The following is a 20,487-nucleotide window of genomic DNA, read 5'->3' as shown; positions in this document are numbered from 1 at the left end:
CATGTGCTACACTGTGAGTGACTTTGAAACAATAAAGACATAGATAGTGCCAAGAAAACAGATTGTGGATAGTTACACAAGTGACTGCAGCCGTGCTTTCCTTTGACAGAGATTTAGATGGCTGTTATATACAATGGAGTCCTTACATCTGTTGTTTTTATCTCTTTTCTTCACTCTATCTCGCTGCTTACTTGTGGCTGCAGAGAGATAGAAATTATCATTACGTGTCAACAATTTATTGTCCTGTCTCTGTTGCCACAGACTTCCCTTCTAGGGTGATGTCTCACTTTGAAACTCTGTTTTACAGTACCTCATGTTCCAGTTTTCCAGCAAGCCACCGCTTTCTGATATGGCATCTTAAGTCTCTATTACTGCAGGCGCAGATAACATGCGCCATTAATGCTTAAAGACATTTAGATGGGAACGCATGACATTCCCCTGTCAGAATGTACTGTTGTGCGATCTCCATTTCAAAAGTGATAATGGGATAGTCATTGTGTTATCCCAAAAACACTTTACTACTTGGCTTGCAAGTGCAGTAAAGATGTGAATTTGTCTGTTGTCTCTGTGTTTGTGTGCAAACACATGTAGCAGTACGATTGAATTACTCTGCATAGTGCAGTCTTTGCACACACTTGAACACAGGCACCTGATTTTACTCCGGTAGTTGTTGTAGTAGTTGCTCAAGCTGTACTTTGCATACGATGCAGCGAGCAGTTGCTTTGACCTGATTTCCTATGACAGGAATTACTCGAGTATCCAGTCTGACACACATACACACAAATCTAACTCCCAGTGTGTCTTTTCTTTTCCCCCAGTCTCTTTCAAGTTTGCTCTGTTACTCCTCACTGTTCGCCACCAACGCGGAGTGAACCTCACCTGCTTCTCACGTGCTTTAATCCCATCTCTGCTCGCTCATATTTGACAGCGATTGTGCCTCAAAATCTCACACGGGAAAATCAGCATGCTATTCAGGCTGTAGATGTGTAAGCGCCACGCCACAGATTTCTAAAACGTGCGTCGCAATCCAGATTGATTCACACACTGCACACCCTGTTAACCTCTACTACTATCATCCATTTTTTTTTAAGTGTGTTTCAGCTTCTCTCTGTTCTTGTTCTCGCTGTGTCTCTTCTTCCTCCTTCTTTCTCACATTCCCATCCTGCACAAATCCCTTTTTAACACAAAGCTTAGTAAATGCAAATCAGCCTTAAAGGACAAAATCATAGAGATCGCCCTACAGACACACATAGTTCATATTGCACCATGCCCTGTGGTTTGTTGCTGCATGATAAGTGCATTATAGTGGCGTCTAAACGTACTGCGCTCAAGCTCCAACGTTCTATAAACTATCTTTATCGGTAGTAAATTTGAGGCTAGTTTAAGACCGCTGATGAACACTTAACCTGTCACCACACCAAAAGCCGCACTGCAGCAGCTTCGCCTCTCTTTCTCTCTATGTCTTTAGCTGTCCTATCAAATTTAACACTCCCCTCTCTTTTTGCCTCTTGCTTATTTTTCTTTCTCTTGCTCCCCCTGCTGTGTCTGCAATTCTTCAGTTTAATCAAACAGCCCTCCTCACAATCTGTCTGTCTCGCTCTCTCTGCGTTATATCTATAATATAGCTCAATGGATCCTTTCTTGCCGCCTTTTTTTTTTTTTTTGGGCTGAGAAGGTAGAGGATAGTCCAAAGAAGCGTGCATCTGTATGAGTCACTGCATATGTGTGTGTGTGAAGAAAACCAGGAGGGGGGTGTGTAAGGAGGCGAAGAGCATTGCGTCATTGGGGGTGTGTTGAACAGGAGGTGGGCTGAGCCGGCTGCCAGTCAGTGACGCCAGTGGAGCACGTGTGTTGGCTATGGCTGGGAAGACGTTGTGCAGTGGTTATCCGGCTGTAGGCGAGAAGAGCTAGAACCAGCCGCAGCTCCGTGTTGCCGAAGGGGTGACCGAGAGAGTGCATGTCTGTGTGTGTGTGTGTGTGTGTGTGAGAGTGTGTGTGAGAAAGCGAGAGATGAACTGTATGCATGTAGATGCTGCATGAGCTGCAACCGGAGCTGCTACTGGTGGTGGTGAATAATGCAGACAGGGGAACAGAGTTTGGATAGCATGCAGTGAGCCAGATTAATAATGTATCGTGCCGGTTATGAGCTCTGCTTTAGTTAGTTTTTCTGGAACCTGTAGCTGCCTACTATCTGCCTGCTTTCCTCACTCACTGACTCCCCCGCATACCTTTCTGCCTGCCTGCCTTCCTACCTGACTGTTGGACTGTCTGACTTGCTCAGAAAATGTCTCACTACCATTTCATCAAATGTTGTAAGTAGCCATTCAGCAGTTCTATATTTATGCATGCAAGTAGACTTGTCAGCCATGGGTGTGTGTCTGTTGCATTAGCACTTACTGTATGTTCAAGCTGCCATACTGTATGAGTTCACATGCTTAAGAATTCTGGTCATTTGCTGCAGACGCAGCAGCGGTGTGGTCTAAACTTCAAATGGGTATTTGTGCCCCCCCGTGTGTGTGTGTGTGTGTGTGTGTGTGTGTGTGTGCGTGTGTGTGTGTGTGTGTGTGTGTTCGTGCAGTAAGTGGGTGTGTGAGCTTGCTGCAGAGAGCTGCTGCAGATGAGTGAAGTTGACCAGTGAATGCGGCAGGTAGCAGCAAAACGAAGGAAAGGAAGATGAAGTAAAGCCACAAAGATGCAGCTCCCACGAGTGTCTGGCATATTCACATCACACTAACAGACTCACAGAGAGAAAGTGGTTTCAAGGAGAGAAAGACAGATGGAGAGAAAACTGATGGTGGTTTAGAGGAGCACGGGAGAGAGGGAGGGGATGGCATTATTGGGAAATGGATGGAAGGAGTGACATAAGGAATGTGGCCAAATTTTGAGTGATAGATGCAAATATTTGAGAGGCAACAGCAATGAAGACCGGAAAAAGGGAGAATATAGGAGGAAAGATAATTGAGTGCTATGATAGAGGTGATGCAGGCTGTCAAAGTCTCTCCTTCACTCTAAGAACCCACCTCACCTCTTAATCATCCACATCCCCTCTCCTACATATCCTGCATATTTATGGTGTCTGCAGCTTATAGACACCATAAATGTGAGTTTGTGTGCATTTAACTGTATATGTGTATGTGTGGTATTTTGCAATTTACAACCTCCTGCAATGGTGTTTGTGTTATTAGCCAAAGCCTGCTGGAGCCTGCATGGGATGCTCTACATTTAATCAATAACTGATAGCTTGGAGATGGGATGGCAGAAGAAGAAAGCTCGCGCTTTCTTTCCCTGTCTCTCTCTCTCTCTCTCTCTGCATATCCACTTAATCCATATCCCAGATTCATTCAGACCCATTTCCGATTAGTCCTTTCCTGGTCTGATGTATTTGTCCACAACCATTCATCACATAGTAGCAAGAGTCAGTGTATCTTGTTATTTTGACCACTTAGTGCAGACGTTATGTCCTAATATTTGAAAATAAATTGCAGGTTATTAAAAGGTGATGTGATGTGCACGAAATTTTATGTGGAAAGTGAAGTGCACCTTACTAGAAGCTGAACAAAAATGTTCAGTTTCTAGTGATATACTCTCCTCGTATTTAGCCTATTTTTATACCCATCTATCTTACATGCTTTGTACACCTACAGTTCATGTGTGGGCTGTCTGCCCTAATATGTCATCTTATTTGTTGTCTGTCATGGACTGGGAGTTTATGGATTTGTGTGACTGTAACCTTGAATGTATGCTTAATAGATGATGTATTGGGGTGACAAAGAGTGTGGACAAAGAGGATACAACCAAGGAACAAGCAGTAGGAACAGTGAGGACAGAGACTGAGGCAAGAAACAGTCAGCTGATCAGAAAACGATAATCTATATTATTGGGGGGGGGGGGGGGGGGGGGGGGTATTAAAAAGTTCAAGTTATTGAACAAAATATCAGTATGATCTAGATGTGACTGTTGCTGCATTTGTTTTTATTTTACGTAAAAATGATTAATTGTTGTAATCAAGGAAATAACATGCCACTTCTTCTCCTGGGTTTGGACTGAAAAGTATTCTGAGGTGTGCGCATGTGTATGTGCAGGTGTGATGCACTACACGTGTCTGGTCTTGATGGTCTGTTTCATCTTTTTCTTCTTCTTTTTGATCTTCAACTCTGCAGTGAATGAAATAGATACGATGACACAATACACACCAGTCAAATTAAAGGAAAAAATCCTTAATCCTTGAACGCCTACAGCAAGGTCATCCTCTGATATGTCGTAGGAGGTATTTTGATGACACTGTTAAGATTTACGTGTATCTTTCCTGGGTAGAGTCACTATAAATTAATGCAAGATTGCTCAAATTGATCCCTTTTAACCTATCATGAAGCATTCCTTTCCTGATGGTAGTGGTCTCTCTCAAAATTATAATGCCCCCCCTTCCGTAGATCATGAAGGATCACTGATTGGAGAAATAAGTATAAAGTTAATATGAATCACATACTGTCTTCACAGCCAATACCTCTCAGCCAAATTGAAGATCTATGTGAGACTTTAGATGAACGACCATCATGTGAGGGGATATCCTTTGGCAGAGTGATGTTTAATTCCCCACGGAAGAGATATAGAGACTCACGGAATTAATGTCATGTTGCAATTAAGCTCCTCTGTAGGCATGTGGTAACCCAACACCTTATTAAAACAATTTATGATGGTTTTTCCTTTAATTTGTCACGTGTGCATATAAGAACAGGAGAAAAATAAGGCAACAACTGTGGGACTGAGAATGCAAGACTGTGGAGACACATTGTCGTATATTATTAGAAAAAGCAGTAGGTTGAGTGTGTTTCTGTGTTTCAACCGTTAGCCAAGTTCCCAAAATAAAATACAGTTGAAGCACCTGGCATGAGCAGTATAATAATGACCCCCACCCACCACTCCCGTCTGGAACTTGAATACAAAAGAACGCTTTTTTTACATGTCTGTCCAGAGCAGATGGCACTGATGTATTGTGAAGGAAGTGTGTGTGTGTGTGTGTGTGTGGGGGGGGGGGGGGGGGGGGGGGCAGGTGTTCAAATGAATGTGTAGATGTATATCAAACAAAAACAAACAAAAAAAGCACACAGAAGCATCTTTTTGTCTGCTAGGACGTCTTTGTTTCTGCCTGATAAAAATCCGAACACACCCCAGCCCCTTCAAATGACAGCTTCTGGTATACTCTAAAAAGTAACAGCAATGTACTTACGCCTCGACAGTTAAGGACTTCTTTTATTGTTAGGTTGCTTTTCACTGTTGAAAGAAAAGCCCCAGTTTACAGTCTCAGAAAGTTGGCTCTAGTGCCAAGATTCTCAGGTGGTAGTGCAAGTGCTGGACTGGGGAACAAATGTGCATAGCTCTTATGCATATTACACTTATATGAGATAACTTGCAACACTCTCTAATGTGTAAAAACAATGGAAAACTAACATCACAGATACAAAGTAAGAAACAGACAGAAAACACCCTGGGACAGAAATAAAACAATAATGTGTGTCTGATACTGTTATTTCCTCTGACGGTAAAGTGTGACCAGTCACAGTCTGGAGCTCTGGAAAAATAAGATATTTAAGACCTGATAAAGTTGTGACAAAGAAACAGAAGGTGTTGGAAAGCATGCAGTGCTTTAAAAGTGCCCTGCTAACAGTATTTTTCACCTGCTGAAAACACTGATGTGTGCTCAGTCACCCTAAAAGAGAAGCAGACAGATGACGGAGAAAAAGAGTGCTACATCAGTGAACAGACAAAAATACTCAAAGTAAGAGAGAACTAAATCAAAAGTGGGCAAAGAAGAAAAAAAACCAAGCACAATAAAAGAAGAGCAGTTTGAGAAATGTAAGGAGTGGGATATAACATGCCCAAAGAGACATAAGTTAGTGAGTCATTGTCTGTGCAAAGACTATCTTGTCTTCATGTTTTGCTTGTCCTCTGGGCTGACTATGACCTGAATTTGTCATATTATCAGTGCTGTCATGACAGTTCGTCTTCTGTTTGCACTTTAACTTACTTTGTAACAAATTATTATTCCTAAAAGTGTTAGCATCTTTTGATTTTTTATATTTCTACATGAGCTCTTTTGGTCTTCCGAGGCTTGGCCCTCCTGCTGTAGAGTCCCACTACTTTACATCACCCAAGCAGACCAGAATAAGTTTCGCAGCTGCCTTGTGATGAGATCTGTTTGGCTACGTTCCACTGAGAGGCAGATAGATTATGCACAGTCAGAAGAATTGATACACTCTGTTAGGACAGAAAAAAAACAACACATAAAATATTGTGGTGTCTCACACAACCCACCCCAGGGCTAAACAATGAGCAAATATCCTTCACAGCTGGGACTGCCTGCACACAACTGGGCAAAATGCTGACACAAACAAAAAAGGATGCAGCTTGGTTTAAAAAAATGTTTTTAACAGCGTAAATCAAGATGCCATCATTCCCAAATTATTAAAACTGTTAACTAACTGAAAATTACCTGAGAAAATCATGTAGTCATTAAATGCCCGCAAAGGTCAGGGCAGGAAGATTGGAAAGGTCGTGTAATGAAAACAAATAAAAGAAATTAGACTAATTAGTAAAATGATTGGCTATAAAAAGAAAGCGCATCCCAGAGAGGCTGATAGTTTCAGAAGTAACGACTGGGAGGCTTTTACCACTTTGTGAAAGAGCGAGTGGGAAAATTGTTCAGCAATTTCAGAATACTTTTTTAAATTTAAAATCAGCAAAGAATTTATTCTTTTATGTGCAAAGTTTAGAGCTGTACTAAACAAAATAATCACACTTGCTCTGCACTAATTGTTTGGTGTATGGAGTGCAGCATATTTTCTAGAATTATTGTCCTCAGTGAATTATAAATAAGCATAAAAAGCAGCTCTTGATTTGTTTCTTACATTTTATTTTTGCTTTTGTGCCTTAAGGCAAAGCTTCACAGATCTTTTTTATGTTTTTCTCTTCTTTGTTAAGCACATTAAGTTTACATAATAAAATGTGCTTTATAAATAAAATTGCTATAAAAAGCTGATATTTAGAGAACACATTACCGCTTCAACACACCTGAGGACATGGATGCTTCTTATTATCTGAGACATGTTTAATAAATAAATAAGATCTCAGTGTGCTAACTACTTTTTTTTTAAATGTAAGGCATTCTGGATAATAACTTTCTTCAAATTTATTCTGAACAAGTAAAATTCATAAGAGAACATCTGTGATGTTTGGAAGTGAAATGTTTTGAATCTCCATTCACCCTCATTACTTTTTAAAGGGTGTGTTTGTGGTTTAACTTTCCTCTCGCTGGGGTGTTGATGATTTCTCCAAAATGATTGAGTAGCAAAGTAAGCTAAGACCAAAATACACATATTTAATGTAGGGCACAATTTTCTTTGGTTCACTATCTTGGTGAACAAAGCTGAAGAACTCAGCTGACACTGTTTTGTTGCTGTGAGTATTTACAGTTATTACATGAAGATATCCTCCACTATGACCCAATGCTATCGCGTTACATCTCTTTAAGCTCATTATGTTAGACTGAAAACAAGATCACAGGCCAGATCCGATCACTGAGCACCTGCCCATATTCATGTGTTATCCAAAAATAGAACTACATCAGCTGGTGATTCAGCATAAGAGCTGCTGAGGAAACAAGCAATAAAGCAATAACAAATTCTGCTATTCCCCCTGTGATATCACTTTCCCTTCCAATGAGGGAGACAGCTTGGTCTGTGTAGCAGCTGCTACTGATAGACACTGGAGTTTGTACAGCTGTGGCCGGATGAACGTGTCAAAAAAAGGAAAAAAAAAAAAAGATTACTAGAACAAATCAAGGTGAAAATATGACAGTTGAAAAATGACAGTTCTGCTGCACACTGATGATATGTTCATACTTTTCAGCGATGAACTGTGAAAAGGTTTATACTTGACATTTTGGCCGAAAACGCACCCACACAGAGTGCTTCTTTGACATGATATGATTGAGTCAGCGTACACTCTTTGCTAAAGCTGAACAAATGTAAACATTGCATACGTTTGACCTAGCAGTCTATATCGAGCTGGCCAAGTACAAAGCTGTGAAGCCGTGTGGGTGATAAATCCTCGACTGCTTTTGATAAAGTGTTGTCTCCTTATCTGAGTAACACCGGCTATTTTCTGACCAAGGCTCGTTTGCATATCATCCAAAAAAATCAACAAGTCGAGCCTGAGACCACAGCCCTAATAATAAATCTGGGTATCCACGCAAATCTCTGCTTGTCAGGAACAAGACTTAAAGTAAATGACATGTACGGCTGCATCTTTAGGTAAATTTGTTTCTGTTTTTAATCAGAGAGCATTTTCTTATTTACTGTGTAAACTATCGTGGCAGACTTACCAATGTGGGGCCCATGTGGGCACTTTTGTGTGGGGTGTCTGGGGCCCTCCACAGTGGGCCCACACCAGCACCAATAGGACATGTTTAGCGGGATAGTGTTTTCACTCATTCACCAGGTTGTCCTCCTCACTGAAGCATGGACAGCTTGCATTCAAAACTTGAATAAAAACAAATCTTATGTAAAAAAAAAGACAAATGACGCAACATAATTTTTTTGAGATAAAACATTACTAATGTTATTTTGCTGTTTCTGGCTTTCTCTCTTTGTCTCTAGGTTGCTTCCAGCTATGTAACGTCTTTCGCCAGAACATGGAGATAGACCAGTGTCTGCTGGAGTCTCTTCCCATTGGCCAGCGCCAAAGGCTGGTCAGGAGGATGCGCTGTGAACAAATAAGGGCGTACTATGAGAGAGAAAAGAGCCTTCAGCGCCAGCAAGGTGGAGTCAAGGTTCGAGCCCTGCCCACGCACCGCAAGAAGCACCACGTTCGCTTCAGGCCTGCCGATATTATACAGGATGCCATCATTCATCATAACGACAAAGAAGGTGTGTGTTCGGATTTTTCTGCGAGTGGGCGTGTCTGCTTCTGGTTAACACGAGGGTGACAAGAGGGTAGCAGAGATGGCAATACCTGATTTTGAGAGCAAAGTGTTGAAAACAATCCCACCTACATATGCTGTTCAGTGACACTGACAGAGAGCTAGATGACATAAGAATGTTCTTCAACAGATAAAGAAAGAACATGTGATACGGCTGTTTGATTGGCTGATAGTTAATAGTCCATTAAAGCATTTAAAAATGGTTAAAAACACTTTCTTGTGTTCTTCACAATGAACACACCCGAAACTCCGGCTGATTGGGACCCACGCCCAGTTTCCCACCTTGGCTCAGGCGATTAGAGGATCATCAGGGGGTCCTTTTGTCCCTCTGTGGGGGGTTACTCCCACTAGGTTTATATCTGGGACTCTCCACCATTTGACCTTAGAACTGAAGAAGCTTCTCGGATGAGAGGTGAAACGTCTTCAAGCAACTTAAAGAAGTCCAGACGCTTTTCTTTGCAAGCTCCTTTGACTACGATGACCTGGATGACTGAGAACCTTCACAGACTTTCTTGTGGCTTCAGAATGACTGTGATTTTACTGATGTCGGCGAAAAGCGCCGTTGTCTGCCCTCCTGTGTCGGTTTCTGTGTCTGAGAATGTTTCTTTGTTCCTGTCTGTGTGTGTGTTTATTTATCTGTTACCAGCCAGAGAAAAAGGAGTCTGCAAGCTTTCCTCAGACAATAAAAACACACTAACTTCTGATGCTGACATCATTCTGTCACAAAACAAGCCTCTTGAAATTTAAAGGGTATTCACATTTTACTCCAAAAGGCACATCTTTTTGTCCAACCTTACCATTTTTCTTTTTGTCTATGACAGTCACTTGCCAGTCACCGACACATCTGTCTGAGCATATCTCCGTCAGTCCTTCCGGCAGACTTTGCAGGTCACTGTGTTAATCTCTGCTCCCTGGCTGCCAGTAAGATTCAGCTGGGGTATGTGGGAGCAGCTGGTGTGCCACTGCTAAAGCCAACCTGAAAACAGGGTTCACTGGCTTGGCATGGATCGCATACTCCTCTGCCTAATCACCTAAGCCCCACCATGATGCTCAAGTGGTACCAGGACGCCGTTTGTCTTGCTATGTGAGGGCTTTGTGACCATTTGGTGCTCAAAACAAGAACTGGCTCCAAATGAAACAAAATAGTAGATTCATGCAGAGGCGTCTGTAGATAAGGGAACACTTCATATCTTTATCTTTGAAGAAAAATACTGCCTTAAAGATTCATCAGCTGTTCTTTTTATGCTAGCTTGTCTGGTTCTTTTGGGTCAATGCCTCTGCGTAAGGATCTGTCCAAACCACTTAGAGTTTACACTTGGAAGTTGGATCCATCAGCACTCAGTACTGTATATCCTGACAATGCCTCTTCTTTAGTATTCTTCAGTGGTGCTGGTGCTCGAAGTGATACGTTTTTCTCACTATCTCTGCTCGTGTTAGCCTTTTTTGTAAAGAGAGATAGGATTTGCTTCTGGCCAGGACTGTCCCAGAGTAATGTGGGAACATATTTGGCACTGGCAAACTTAAACTTAGGGTTATAAATTAGCAATAGCTATGAACTCTGTGTGCCGCACATCAGTTTCATGCTCTATACTGGAACTATGGCTATGTGTATCATGCCTGGCTGATTTCCAAAAAGCTGTTGTTGGGGTTTAAACACAGTCACTATTTAAGCAGTAGATCATATACTGTATGACTTCCAAAAAGAGCCAATATTTTAATTATGTTATGCTTTCAGCATTACGATTAAGCTATCATTTCATGGATCCCTTCTAGAGTAAGCTCAAGTGATATACTTGTTAAAGATACACTTGTATCTTTAAAATGTCTGTTATCTTGAATACATTTAAATATCTCAACTTAATTTGTCAGCGCCGTCTGCTTCAGACGGTGATGATTATTGAAAAATAATTAAAGATGTTTAGGTGGCTCTTTAAGAAGCTGTGACTGAAAAAGACACAAAAAGAGAGATTAACAAATAAGACTCAGCCTTAACTAAAAAATAAAATTAAAAAAATCGAGGCACGAGGTGCTGAAACTTTGTCTGCTGACACGACAGCCAGATAATAAGAGATGCACACACAGTCTACACACACGCAGTCACAAAAGGATTTTGTTTTTCTTATCATTCGTCTTGTACAGGAAGTAAGATGAGGGAGAGAGAAGAGGGAAGGGCAAACACACTGAGAAAAGGGAACATTGGAAAATGGATGAAGCTAAATAACAGCAGCAAAGATGCTTTTGGATTACGAAGGATATCGCAGGGTTAAGGTTAGATATAGCACGGACACACAGCTCTAGCTGTAGATCTGAGAATACTGCACGTCATCTTCGTTCACGGGTTTATCTGTCATATGCAAACATCTGGCTCGCTTGTGTTTTGACATTTGGTGAAACTGCTTCTTTTTTTTTTAAACCAATCATCAGAATGTGAAGCTGTTGCTCTCGTAACCATGGAACCTACTATTAATATTTACCATGTCTTAACTCTCCAAAAATGCTATTTAATGACATTTTGTGCTGGTTTCTCCAACTTTGGTTATCAAATCTTGAGAGGTTTTTGGTACCTCTTTTTGATTGGTACAATTCCAAAACTCATCTTAAGACACCTGTGGACTGTATCCGCATCTTTCTTTGAAGCACTTTCTTTAAAAACCGAAATCTCATGAGCTCCAGTTTTGCACTGTGCACCCCATTCATATATCAGATCTTACACAGAAAATCACCAGTACTTTGTTGTGTTAGAACAATTTGCTGTTTTCTAATGATTATTGTTGTTTTGCATGCATGTGTATGTGTGAAGCCTGCAGCTCTGCTTTAGAACATCCATTCTTTAGACCAGTACTGTTTAATGGCTTGTCATTTAAGACATTCATAGCCTCATGATCCTTTAGTGTCTCTTGTATCCTGGCCTTTTTAGCTGCCGCAGACCTCGGGTCAAACCTACTTTTCTCCTGCTGGCAGTAAAGATTACCTGTATTATGCAACCGTATGCATTTACAGTCCCCTCAGTGGGGACTCCAACTCAAGTCAGAAATATTGTTATTTGGATCGGTCTCTGCACCAGTGGGCGAGCGTGTTTCCCCTGTGCCTGTGCTGCGTGTCTGTTCAGTGTGCACTATATGGAAGTGTAATTACTGTGTGAAGTGTGTCTGAATGGCCATCTTTCATTATTGATCAATGTGTATAGATCCATCCTGCAGGCACAGCACAGGGACTCATAGTGCAATCACTTCTCCACAGTGAGGAAGTCGGGAAAGTGGAGGTAATAAAAGCTTCCAGTCATGTGGAGTGTTTTGGAGCACTCCTTAGAAACATATCACACCTAAAGTACTAAACACCATGTGTTTATATCAGTGAAGCAAAAGCTTCAATACAAAGTTTAAGGAATCCACTTGACACTGCCCATGAAATACATTTTAACTCAAAGGAATTCTCTGTTATATCCATAATCATAACTATATCCATCTGTTATCATTAGATACTGTGTGGCGGATGTGCTGGACCACAGTTGAAGTCACTGTGATGTGTAGTGTAGTCTTATGGGAAGTTTCAGACACTTAGCTCTGTTCTGTTAGCCTTCCATCTATATATACTCTCCCCTAGGTGGTGAAACTTAACCAAAGGGGAAGAAAAATAAGTAAATATGTTAGGGATGGTAGGGAACATCACTTGATATCTCCCTCAGTGCACCACACTGGGATTAAAAGGGTGTCAGACATCTGTCATGTTTTTGACAGAACAAGGCCTAGGCCCACAGAGCTGATAGAAAAAGAAGCCCTTTTTTTGCCATCCTTCATAAATGTGCTTTAATGACAACTTTTGTCATATTGCAATGAAACTTTACACTGGAATTCATACTTCTCCGACCTTCTAATATTAAATGTATACTTCATTTGATGAGTCATGAGTGTCCAGACAGGTAAAATGAGCAAAGGATGTGAATGTTATGAAGTCATTTCTTACAGTTGTGCTCGGTTTGAAGATGGAATTTAATTTAGATGTTTTTTTTCTACGTTTGAGTATTTTAATTAAAATTACACAAAGGAAGAGAAGTACACATAATGACAGTTTCCCCTAAAATGGCCGGCTGTAAAACCGGATTAAAATGCATTCACATTCAATTTGCGGTCCCACTTTCCCTTTCCTGTCACAAATAAGCAATTTCAGTTTTTCTTTTTTTTCTTTTTGCAGGCATGATTTTACGAGGAGAATTCCAGTGCTTCATTGTAGAAAAAAGAAAGCGAGATAAAATATGCACCAGCACCATTTGTCTGAGAGTTGTCTTTTAGAGTAATGTGTTTCTTTCACTGGAGGACGCAACTTAAACAAAGTTGCAAGTCAACATTTATGGAGGGGTTTTGTCTATTAAATACTTCAAATACTGTGAGCGTGCATTGCCCCCCTTTGGTGGCATTTATTACATGGTTACAGAAGCTGAATTCCATTACATGGCCTTTTCTGGGGATAAGTAGGCAGTGGTTCCCTGTTCCCTCTTACAAGACTCATTATCTATTTGAAAACTCTACACTTGTGTTTTTCCATCATGAATGAAACAAAGGAGGAATGAAAAACTCATTTCAAAAACATGGGGCAGTGAGGTGAGACGGCCCCCCGTTTGTGATCATGACTCTGTGATAAGGACCCAAGAGACAGACGCATTTATAAGAGTAAGGGATTTGAACGTAATCTCATATAGGGCTGCCAAGGAATGATAGTTTACATGAGAAGAATGTGTCTGGTTGCCATACGAAGAAAATTGGCAATGCTGATGTAAGTGGCACATTATGGAGCGCACATTACAGAGATTTGATCAGATTCATAGAATGTCAGGGTACAGCAAGAGAAAGAAGAGCCACAGAATTGAAAAGAGAGCCATGAGAAAAGTACATCCAACCTTGCACTGTATCTGCACAACAGTCAGCGTGAGGCATTGTATCTATTTCAAGCAGTTCCAGTTCAACAATATGTAAATCTAATTTTCCTGAGTGGAGAACTGCTTTTTTAACAGTGAACTGCACATACTTTGCAATATACTGTGTAGGCAAAAGGTCCTGAAGGTGCTGAACACAAGCATGAGTTAATATCTAAATGAAAGCATGGATTTTCAGGAGAGTTACTGATTAACTTCATGTACAGTTTTATGTATTGGATGTAGCTGTATTTATAATATCTTACTGTAGGGATGTAACTGTGAAGTATTTTTTCCATGGAAGAAGAAGAAGGCCAATAAGATGTCACAGGTTTGGCTTTTAAGAATCTGAGTAGTTATCAAGGTCATAATGCTCTATTCATGTCCACCTGTCAATCTGTAGCTAATTTAGATTTCTCTCTCATCTTTCTCTTCTCTCTCCGTCGTGCTTACTCTTTTTCTATCAGGTCCTATGTGGTTGCCATGGAAACTGCACATACGTCTTGAACAGCTGTTTTGTGGTTGTCCAGAAAAGATAGTTGACTTTAGTTTTTGCGCACTCTTCATTTCACTGCCTGATTGAAGGGTGGCACACTTACATACACCGACTCACATATAAAAATTAATAAATATATAAAGACAGTTAATGTTGTGGCTGTGCTGTGAGATAAATATATAGCTGCCACAACTCCAGGGTTCCTTTTGCATTTTAGTTACGTGATAATGTGGCATCACCTCATAATGTAAAACAGCTCGTCGTTAGTAGCTTTAAGACAAACAGTGTCATGCATCCCTTTTGCTATTGACTTGACAAATGGCTTTCTCCTTTTGTAGTTGAAATCCCATTACCTTATTGGGATTATAGAGTTATCAAGAACTAATTTAGTCTGTCAAGCCATGATTTAAACTATGGATTCACACTGTTTCATCTTTCTTCAATAAACTTTGCTTGTGTTAATCGTTACTTCTGTGTATGCAGGACTTTGACAGATCCTTTGTAAAGATGATTCCATAGGAACAAACAGGGGATAAAATTCAATACATTCAGGTTTTTTTGGAAGCTCATGGTATTAAATTTGACTTTCCCCTGCCTACTGTTTCTGCACTTAGTTATTGTAAAGACTTAGTGACACAAAGAGGGAATGTTGCACTAAAAAGACTCAAACTTTGGGTGACACCTACCTGAGCTGTCTAAATCAGGCTTCTGAAGTTCTGTATAAACTTTATCTGAACTTTGGATTATACCATGTTTATGCTGAGAACAAAGTCTTGGGATTTTGTTTGCTATTGTCTTCCATTATTTGACGTACGTTAGACAGGGATAATTGGATGCCCCTAGTTTGACTTGACAGGAATATTGCCTACAGGAAGCAAAACTTGTTTCAGTGTTCATAGATAGATAGATAGATACTTTATTGATCCTACAAGGGAAATTGTTGTGTTACAGCAGCATTATAAAGTATAAAGTATAAAAATAGTACAGTCTGCAATAAACATCAGTTAAGTTAAAGTGCCAAAGGCACCTGGTAAGAGCCTTATGCTATGGAGATAAATACAGCAATGATCAAAAGCAAAAAAAATGTACAAATGAAGTTAGTTAAAAAAAAAACAGCGAAAGTAAGACTGACATTGTAAGAAAGCAGTGCAAATTACAATAATAAATAATAACTGTTATCTTAATCTAAGCTACATAAAGGTATAATACAAAATATGTTTGGGATCATAAGACACACAAAGCATTTTTAAATGAAAGCCTTCAATATTAGTGATATTTAGCATAGCTGGCAGCTTTACTACTAATGCACACAACAGATGGACACGCGTGCAACAGTACTATTGATTCCCGATGGCCATATTGTCAGACAAACATTTTTTCCCCATTTGCTACTTGATGACATTATGAACCACTTGACCCTTGACCTGTCTGCAGCTGTGGGCCATAAAATCCAGGAAGGTTGAATGAAAGCTCCTTACTAACTAACTCCATCAGTTGGGTCATTTTAAAACCCGAGTTTATCCTAACCAGGAAAATATACCAACCTTCAATATACCAACTTTTACCATTTGTGAATCACAAGATGCTTTACATTCTTAAAAACTGCCCTTCTGAGTTCACTGATGAGTTGTGATATATTGTTTAATAGACAAGAAAGCAGGAACATTATCAATTCCCCCGTAACTAATTCAGCTTTAGATGTACTTTAATTGATGTTTTACAGTCTTGTGTCTCCACAGCATATGGAGACTTGAGGAGATAATTATGCTGATTGGATCCAGCACTGGTCTGTTTATTACTCATCCACCACTTAAATGCTATTAAGCACTGCAGCCATGAGAAGAATGGAAAAACATTCTTTGTATAATGTCTGGCTTGCTTGATATGTGTGCATGTGCCTCTACAATGATAGGCCAACCAAGTGATTAGTGAATATCCTCTTCTTCCATCTCACCCTTTCCCCTTTCTTATACCAACACATGAACCCTCTGCACACCAACCCCCTGCATGTCCTCCTGCGTTACATCCATCAACCTTTCCTGCAGTCGTCTTTTCCTCCTTTCTGACGACTCCATGGGCAAAATGCTTTTCTCAATATATCCACTATCCCTGCTCTGTATGTGTCCCAAATGATCTCAGCCTTTAACTTTGTCTTCAAACTGCTCAGCCTAAGTTGTCACTCTCATATACTCATTTCTAATCTTGTTTTCAGGTCTGCCATGTCCAAACCATACATCATATTACGTTAGATTGATAAATGTTTAAATTATTGAGATTTAATTTTACTTTGCTTAATATCTGAAGATAATTCTGAATTTTTATTGCCAACCAGCTCATTGTTAATTGTTCCCTGATTTCTGATGTGGTGTTTTAGTTCGTTAACATATACTGTAGTTGTGGATGGTGTGTAAATGCACGATGCACACTTCAAACAGTTATCTGTGTTTATAAAATACACATATTTATCGCTAGTAAATTTTAAGACAGTAATGTTTAACAGATCCTTTCCTTTAGATTTTAGCAAAAACTTTAAAGTGTAATATTTTGCCATGGCTCTGTGTGGATGTTCATGTATGTGCTAATGCAACAGACTGTATGCGTTTGTGTATGTGGCATATGTGGTGGGATTGTGTGACAGTGTTGGTATAAGGTCTTCCTCGGTTCAGTCAGCAGCCGTCTAGTGCTGTCAGTGTCACTGAATTCACATGTGTCCAAACTACAGCGCTCCACCTGCCTTTCTTTTTGACTATCAGTCTCTATTCATCTGTCACACACCCCAGTGTCCTGTCACTCTCGCTCTGTCACTGTGTGCTGCTACGTTCACATTTATTTCTTTAAAAACACATCAAATTTATAGCAAAATCTTAGGACCCTGCTTATCTGTGTTAACCATGTCTGCTTATCTGTTTATGTCTGACTGTGTCAGCTTGTTTGTAATGGTTTATGTTTCCTTTAGTCGATCTGTGTCAGTGTGTTATTGGGTTGCGTGGCTTGCTGTTGCCCCAGCAGCAGGTCAGAAAACAGGGGTTACCAAACATGCACGCACAACTTAACACTGATCCGCACTGACGTAACAAGGACAGTCAGAGGACACTCACTCGACACACATCGGTTTTGATAGTGATGCCTGTGTTTGCGTATGTGTCTACTGTGCTTGCCTTAAGCACGCTGCCTGTCCTCGCAAACAGCGGGTGCTAACATATGGATGTTTGGTGTGTTGCAGTGTTGCGCCTCCTGAAAGAAGGTGTTGACCCCAACACTCCCATTTCCTCTGGGGGATCCTTGCTACACTTGGTAAGATATGTCCCTAACAGGAAGTGGCATTTTTTACACTCACATTCATCTTCCCTGGAATTCCTGCATTTCTAATGCACAGATTTAAAAAATCAGGACATTGTTATGTGTCCTCACAGAATGATATTGTCACTCATATAAATGTAACATGTTTATACTTATAACCGTTGTCCATGCCTTTATTTTTGCAAAAATGTATTACATTCCTCCGTGACAGTGGCAAAATTTTATTTACTACTGCTGGACATTTTTCCATATTTACAACTTATTAGTGTATGTGCACTGAACCACTCCTGTGGTTCCAATAAATCTAACAATACAGGGAGTGCAGAATTATTAGGCAAGTTGTATTTTTGAGGAATAATGTTATTATTGAACAACAACCATGTTCTCAATGAACCAAAAAACTCATTAATATCAAAGCTGAATGTTTTTGGAAGTAGTTTTTAGTTTGTTTTTAGTTTTAGCTATTTTAGGGGGATATCATTGTGTGCAGGTGACTATTACTGTGCATAATTATTAGGCAACTTAACAAAAAAACAAATATATACCCATTTCAATTATTGATTTTTACCAGTGAAACCAATATAACATCTCCACATTCACAAATATACATTTCTGACATTCAAAAACAAAACAACAACAAATCAGTGACCAATATAGCCACCTTTCTTTGCAAGGACACTCAAAAGCCTGCCATCCATGGATTCTGTCAGTGTTTTGATCTGTTCACCATCAACATTGCGTGCAGCAGCAACCACAGCCTCCCAGACACTGTTCAGAGAGGTGTACTGTTTTCCCTCCTTGTAAATCTCACATTTGATGATGGACCACAGGTTCTCAATGGGGTTCAGATCAGGTGAACAAGGTGGCCATGTCATTAGTTTTCCTTCTTTTATACCCTTTCTTGCCAGCCACGCTGTGGAGTACTTGGACGCGTGTGATGGAGCATTGTCCTGCATGAAAATCATGTTTTTCTTGAAGGATGCAGACTTCTTCCTGTACCACTGCTTGAAGAAGGTGTCTTCCAGAAACTGGCAGTAGGACTGGGAGTTGAGCTTGACTCCATCCTCAACCCGAAAAGGCCCCACAAGCTCATCTTTGATGATACCAGCCCAAACCAGTACTCCACCTCCACCTTGCTGGCGTCTGAGTCGGACTGGAGCTCTCTGCCCTTTACCAATCCAGCCACGGGCCCATCCATCTGGCCCATCAAGACTCACTCTCATTTCATCAGTCCATAAAACCTTAGAAAAACCAGTCTTGAGATATTTCTTGGCCCAGTCTTGACGTTTCAGCTTGTGTGTCTTGTTCAGTGGTGGTCGTCTTTCAGCCTTTCTTACCTTGGCCATGTCTCTGAGTATTGCACACCTTGTGCTTTTGGGCACTCCAGTGATGTTGCAGCTCTGAAATATGGCCAAACTGGTGGCATCTTGGCAGCTGCACGCTTGACTTTTCTCAGTTCATGGGCAGTTATTTTGCGCCTTGGTTTTTCCACACGCTTCTTGCGACCCTGTTGACTATTTTGAATGAAACGCTTGATTGTTCGATGATCACACTTCAGAAGCTTTGTAATTTTGAGACTGCTGCATCCCTCTGCAAGATATCTCACTATTTTTGACTTTTCTGAGCCTGTCAAGTCCTTCTTTTGACCCATTTTGCCAAAGGAAAGGACGTTGCCTAATAATTATGCACACCTGATATAGGGTGTTGATGTCATTAGACCACACCCCTTCTCATTACAGAGATACACATCACCTAATATGCTTAATTGGTAGTAGGCTTTTGAGCCTATACAGCTTGGAGTAAGACAACATGCATGAAGAGGATGATGTGGACAAAATACTCATTTGCCTAATAATTCTGCACTCCCTGTACTGTAATTTCCTTCTTTTTGCATTCTGCAGTGTGCCCGCCATGACAATGTCTTTGCAGCAGAACTTCTGATTGAACGAGGCTTGAGCGTCAACCTGCAGGACGAAGACCTGTGGACAGCCCTACATGTAGCCTGTGTGTGTGACCATGCTGATATGGTGCTGCTGCTGGTGGTGGTGAGAAACACACATTAAAACATGACCATGCAGTATATTGGAAGGAAAAAAGAAAACATACAGAGACATTCAAGGACACACGTTTTGGCTGTAGTTGTAATTTTCTGGTTGATCTTTGCAATTCCAAGTGTGTCAGCTACAAATTAGATTAGTGTGTTGGACCTGGTTGGTACTCACGCTTCATTTAGAAGTAGCTTTGAACTACTGGCTCACATTAGTCATCAAGAATTTTCTGTCCAAGTGGAGCATCTTCCATTGATGAGGGGTTTTGTGTGGCTGAGGATCTGAAACAGAGCTTTTTATTCTTTCACAAATCCAGTTGAATCTCCGAAAATTAGGATATTTGGAATTCGGCATTTGCATCATATCAAAGAGAGACTATTCTGTGGAGAATGTCTTGACAAGAGCCCTGGTTGTACTGATTAGGTCCATAATGAGAGCAGTGCCAGCTGTAAGGGAGGGCATGCACATGAAGCCCAGTCACTGAGTGGGCTGAGTTTGCTGCGCTGGTGTTGATTAGACGCAGAGAGGGTTGCATGTGGTGTAGAACTGTGTAGAATCCAGTGGATTCTGGTTCTGCTGATTGGGTCCTGAGTGATTGGTGTTTCCTGTCTGTGGGAAAGGGAAGAGATTTTCCTGGGAGGAATGTATACGTTTGAAGTATTTCCCAGGAAAAAAGAATACAGATAATTAATAGTGTTTGTGTATTTGCGTGCATTTAATATCCCTGCAAGCATGTGGGGTGCCTAGTTTGCTTAGG

The 20,487-nt window shown here is 40.6% G+C and overlaps 1 protein-coding gene across 6 annotated transcripts in view; it reads left to right on the top strand.

Annotated features, from left to right (window-relative positions):
- The window catches only part of myo16 (myosin XVI), a 114,402-nt gene that overhangs the window by 16,264 nt on the left and 77,651 nt on the right, over positions 1 to 20,487 (top strand). For 2 of the 6 annotated variants that reach the window (XM_076874867.1, XM_076874871.1), the window contains exons 1-4: positions 1,835 to 2,312; positions 8,655 to 8,924; positions 17,606 to 17,676; positions 19,584 to 19,727. In XM_076874867.1, coding sequence (XP_076730982.1) covers positions 2,285 to 2,312; positions 8,655 to 8,924; positions 17,606 to 17,676; positions 19,584 to 19,727 — 513 coding nt within the window. In that variant the 5' untranslated portion in view covers positions 1,835 to 2,284. Of the gene's footprint in view, positions 1 to 1,833; positions 2,313 to 8,654; positions 8,925 to 17,605; positions 17,677 to 19,583; positions 19,728 to 20,487 lie in introns of those variants that run through there. The other 4 variants (XM_076874870.1, XM_076874869.1, XM_076874868.1 and 1 more) reach the window with 3 other exon arrangements.

This window comes from Maylandia zebra, linkage group LG16, assembly GCF_041146795.1.
Source record: "Maylandia zebra isolate NMK-2024a linkage group LG16, Mzebra_GT3a, whole genome shotgun sequence".
In the NCBI taxonomy this organism is placed as follows: Eukaryota; Metazoa; Chordata; class Actinopteri; order Cichliformes; family Cichlidae; genus Maylandia; species Maylandia zebra.
This window is presented reverse-complemented; position numbering and strand designations above follow the sequence as displayed.